The sequence below is a fragment of the Saccostrea echinata genome, unplaced genomic scaffold, assembly GCF_033153115.1.
Source record: "Saccostrea echinata isolate AGI-Se365-2 ecotype Australia unplaced genomic scaffold, CSIRO_AGI_Sech_v1 ptg000086l, whole genome shotgun sequence".
Taxonomy (NCBI): domain Eukaryota; kingdom Metazoa; phylum Mollusca; class Bivalvia; order Ostreida; family Ostreidae; genus Saccostrea; species Saccostrea echinata.
Window position 1 is genome coordinate 3,920,001 of NW_026889835.1, and position 5,000 is coordinate 3,925,000.

General features: G+C 36.9%; 1 protein-coding gene across 1 annotated transcript; it reads right to left on the minus strand.

Moving 5' to 3' along the window:
- Positions 1-2,390: 2,390 nt before the first annotated feature.
- Positions 2,391-3,184, minus strand: LOC133177093 (histone H1-delta-like). The gene has a single exon (XM_061312187.1). It carries the CDS (start codon positions 3,002-3,004, stop codon positions 2,408-2,410), a length of 597 nt encoding a protein of 198 aa, XP_061168171.1. The 5' UTR covers positions 3,005-3,184; the 3' UTR covers positions 2,391-2,407.
- Between the last annotated feature and the right edge of the window lie 1,816 nt (positions 3,185-5,000).

Genomic DNA, 5,000 nt, shown 5'->3' on the forward strand with positions numbered 1-5,000 from the left:
TACAAATTGTTATACTATCCATTGGCATACCTTTTTCTTATAATTGTAATAATTTCATACTTGTCTGTTAAGGACTCTAAATTAGAAAATAATTGTTCTGTTTTGTACGTTATATTTGCAAGTGTTTTATTCATTTTCGAATTGTCCGTGACATTCATTTTAAACTTATTGTTATAGTTTCGTCTTGTTTATAAGTAATGATAGAGTGTAAGATGTCACAATTATGCCAGTATATAGGCTACTTAACACTCAATACGATCACATCTGTTGTTTTCTTGCATATGTATAAATAATAGTTTAGATGCGTTTATGCCAGTTTATATGACACTTTCCTACTCCAAATTTGATCTAACATTTATCATGTGGCCTTGTGTTTTAATTTTGTGTATTACGTTTCTTGAGCGCTGTAACATGAAGGCATCTTTTCTAAATATTTTGGTGGCCGTGAAAACGGCCGTTTTGTGTTTTGTCTGGAACAAGAATATGTTTAAGCTCGTTCGCCACGGATACGTCTGGCAAGCTGGATGTCCTTTGGCATGATGGTTACTCTCTTAGCGTGGATAGCACACAAGTTAGTATCCTCAAAGAGTCCGACAAGGTAGGCCTCACTGGCTTCCTGGAGGGCCATGACGGCAGAGCTCTGGAAACGCAGATCGGTCTTGAAATCCTGAGCGATTTCACGGACAAGTCGCTGGAATGGGAGTTTCCTGATGAGCAATTCGGTGCTCTTCTGGTATCTCCTGATCTCACGGAGAGCGACAGTTCCTGGCCTGTATCTGTGAGGCTTCTTAACGCCACCGGTGGCTGGTGCGCTTTTACGGGCTGCCTTGGTAGCCAGCTGTTTTCGTGGGGCCTTGCCTCCAGTAGATTTTCTTGCAGTCTGCTTGGTACGTGCCATCTTCTCTGAGTTCAGATAAAATGAATGACGAGATCGTGTGTTTACTATAGTTTTATACGGTCCTGTGGCTCGTGAATATTTGATCAAACTTCGAAATCAGCGCGCACGAAGTAAGGATGTTTGCGATTGGTTCCGGAGTTAAGAAAGACGCCTTGTGATTAGTCGGGCACATTGTGCTTCGATTGGTCTTAGCTGGAATCATTTCAATCCACCTTTCTGCACAGATTTTGTACTTGGTTTAAATCTAGGTTATTTGGTTAAAATTATATAATTCTGATAATAAGGATCCATTGAATGAAGAGATAAAAACAATCACAGTAATAATGTTAACAATCGTAATGATTTATCCCTTGTTTTTGTTTTGTTTTGTTTGTTTTTTTTTGTCATTTTATGTATCTATTTAATTGTTATTATTATTATTATTTTTTATTTTCTTTTATTTATCTGTAAGATTGTTGGATTTCAAAGCCTTCCCTAGTATACAAAGCCATGCAAATGTATAAATGTATAAAAGGATATTACCATATATTTATTTATTTTATTATTTTTTTTTTAATTCTATATACATTGCCCAGTGTTTGGTGGGTGTCATAACACTTGTAAATCAGCCCAACATTGCTTTGCTCTCTTTAAGGACCTGATTTTTTTTTCTTTCATTGTGTTGTTTGTGTTTGTCTCATTTGATTTAAGATATTTCAAGAACTTATCTTGTCAACACATCAAGTCCTGTCAAAACAAGTCCGAAGGGTCAAAGAAATTTTAGCTCAAAAAAACTGATTCTGTAAATTAAAATATGTCAAAGTGATGTATCATGTAATAATAAGCACTGGTATGCAAGTGGTTTTGCTTTCAAGAATTCTTTGGTCATGTACGGGTTACACAGAAGTTGCATCAATAGTCACTACCTTACAAATTTATCTCAGAGTACCAGAGTATGTGCCATTTCATTTTGTGTATGGCTTGATAGTTAGGAAATAAAACAGACAAATTCAAAATATCTGATCATAAAACTTGTGTACTTAACACTGAATTTTGAACCAGTGTTTTTGTGTGATAAAATGGTCTATCATACTTCAAAATTTCATATACACACTTTCACATCCCCTGTTTATTGTCATTCCCCATTATTAATGTTGTATGTGAGCATAACTTTTTTTTTTTTGGGGGGGGGGGGGGGAGAGGGGGAGATATCATTTTCCAATTTCTTGTACTTTAAAAATATTACTATGATCATATAATTTTACTTTACCCTTAGGCAGTGTTGTATTTCTAATACTTTAATTTTATTGATTTAGAAATCGCAACAAAATTTCCTAATTTTACATTTTCAGCACAGCCTTATTACAATGTGAGACAAAAAGAGAGAGGAGGGGGGGGGGGGGGGACAGAGGCAAACATGCAGGCTTTTCATCAACGACTGTAATTGAAGTATCTTTTCTAAAAATGTGGGTAGCCCTGAAAAGGGCTTTTTTTTTTAAGTAGACAGTCTGTCTGGAATGCAAAGACTGCTTATTTCTTGGCGGCTGCCTTCTTGGGAGTCTTGGTTTTCTTGGCTGCTGCCTTCTTGGGAGTCTTGGCTTTCTTGGGCTTAGCTGCTGCCTTCTTTGGAGACTTGGGGGCTGCCTTTTTCTTGGGGGACTTGGTCTTCTTGGGTCCGGCTGGTTTCTTGGCTGCTGTCTTCTTCTTGGGAGTTTTGGCCTTCTTCTCTCCGGCAGGCTTCTTGGGCTTGGCGGCGGCCTTCTTGGGCTTGGCTGCCTTGGGCTTGGCAACCTTTTTGGCTTTAGGTTTCTTCTCGGTCTTGGGTTTGTCTCCAAGTTTGAAGGAGCCACTAGCGCCAGTACCCTTTGCTTGCTTCAGAGCACCTTTCTTAACACCGTTCTTCAGGGCCATTTTCAGGTGGGCGTTGATAGAGTTTACATCGTTGCCCACTTTGTAGTTGGCCATGATGTACTTGAGAATGGCCTGTCTGGATGAGCCACCGCGTTCTTTCAGAGATGCAACGGCGGCGCTAATCATGTCAATGTACTTAGGATGTGCAGCAGGCACCTTAGGCTTTGCGGCCTTCTTCTTGGCTGGGGACTTTGCTGGTGCAGCAGTATCGGCCATGGCTACTTAGGAGAGTAAAACGACGACTTACTTCTCGGGAACAGTGAACACTGGAATACTTGGGTCACACGCACTTGCTGTTTTTGTTTACACTGAGCGCGGACCGCCTAGAAAACATCCAGTGTGTCGAGACGTACGTGTTTTTGTTCGTGCATGTGTGTTTCAATGTGGGTATTTGCATCCGCGCTGCAGCTCAACGAAGGGTCTCTATCACAAAATATGAGCATAGTCCCAACCTCTACATTCCTCTCTATCATTCTATCTATTTACATTTTTAGATTGTTCTCTTTGTAGTGTTCAAAATCAAGAAAATAGGCCTCCAAACTCGCATGTCTGAATTTCACGTTACGATTCAAGTTGAAAATTTTGCTTGAAAAGACAAATTTCAGTGATGATTTATCTTAAACTTTTCCTAGACACGTTTAAGAATGCCAACTGGATCTCTCCGTCCTGTGAATATCCTCAGTTTGCCCTAAAACTGTGAGAAACCCACACAGACTCTGTATTGTATCATACCTTCCTATTTAGGCAGTATAGAAGTGCAACCGACAGATTGAAAATAATGAAATTTAAACTATTTTTCACAATTAATTTATTTATATTTTGAATTTTTCTGTTTAAATCTGTTTGTTTTGATGTTCGCAGATGACACCGTAATATTCGCTAACTCACCCGAAGAATTACAGTATATGCTTGACGCGTTACATGGATATGTTACCTCGTGGAATTTGACTGTTAACACTGAAAAAACCCCAAAATTTTAGTATTCAGAAAAGGAGGATGCGTAAATTTTTCATGGACATATAACAATGAAATTTTGGAAATTGTCGACTCTTTTAATTACCTAGGATTATATTTAAATTATAACGGTAAATTCAATGGTACGCAAAAGAAATTAGCTGAACAAGGTCAAAAAGCACTATCTGGTTTAAACCGTAATATACAGAAATTTGAATTCAACGTCGAAACCCGATGTCAACTCTTTGATACATATGTTGGAAGTGTTATCTCGTATGGAAGCGAAATCTGGGGTTTTCATAAATCTCCGGAAATTGAAAGACTGCATTTATCCTTTTGTAAAATTACCCTCGGTGTTAGGCGCAATGTATGCAATTATATGATTTATAGAGAATTGGGACGATATCCACTTATTATACAAAGGAAATTGAAAATTATGAAATTCTGGTGTAAATTATTAAAAACAGAAAACTGCATTTAAAAATCTTCTTATGAATACCTGCGATATGATGCAGAAAATGGGTCGGGAACAAGTATAAACTGGGCGCCTGATGTAAAACTTGAACTATTTAGATTGGGTCTGGGAGAATTTTGGATAAAACAGCAAGCAATAAACTTTGCTCATTTTATGCACGTGTATAAAAATAGAATCCTAGATATATACCTCCAAGAGTGCACTGCATTTATGGATAATTCGTCAAAATGCTTTCTATATAAACATATTGTCCAATCTGACTTCTGTAAAATGCAATTCTATTTAACAAAACCTTTTCAGAGTAATTTAAAAAAAAACAAAAAAAAAAAACCATATTTCCCGCATTAGACTTTCGTCTCACTATCTTAACATAGAATGCGGAAGGTACCAAGGCAAAAGTAGAGAGGATAGATTATGCGATGTTTGTAATACACGTGAAATAGAAGACGAATTCCATTTCATTCTTCAATGCCCTAGATATCTTAATTGAAGAAAAAAATATATAAATGAATATTATTACAAATTGCCAAGTACTTTTAAATTAATCCAATTGTTGGGTACCAACCGCATATCTACTTTGGTTGGTTTAGGGAAATATATTCATTATGCCCTAATATTACGTAACGAAGATCAATCAGGTTAACCTAATTTCTATCTGTGTAAGGTTTATATTTTCAGATGTCTGTACATTAAAACATCATTGCTGTATACTGTATTATAACTTTGAATTATGTATTGTACTGCTTATTATATTGTACTTCATTTGTTCAATATATATTATTG

What these genes read in the sequence shown, in the direction of transcription:
- LOC133177093 (XM_061312187.1), bottom strand. Translation starts at nt 3,004, where the DNA reads ATGGCCGATACTGCTGCACCAGCAAAGTCCCCAGCCAAGAAGAAGGCC.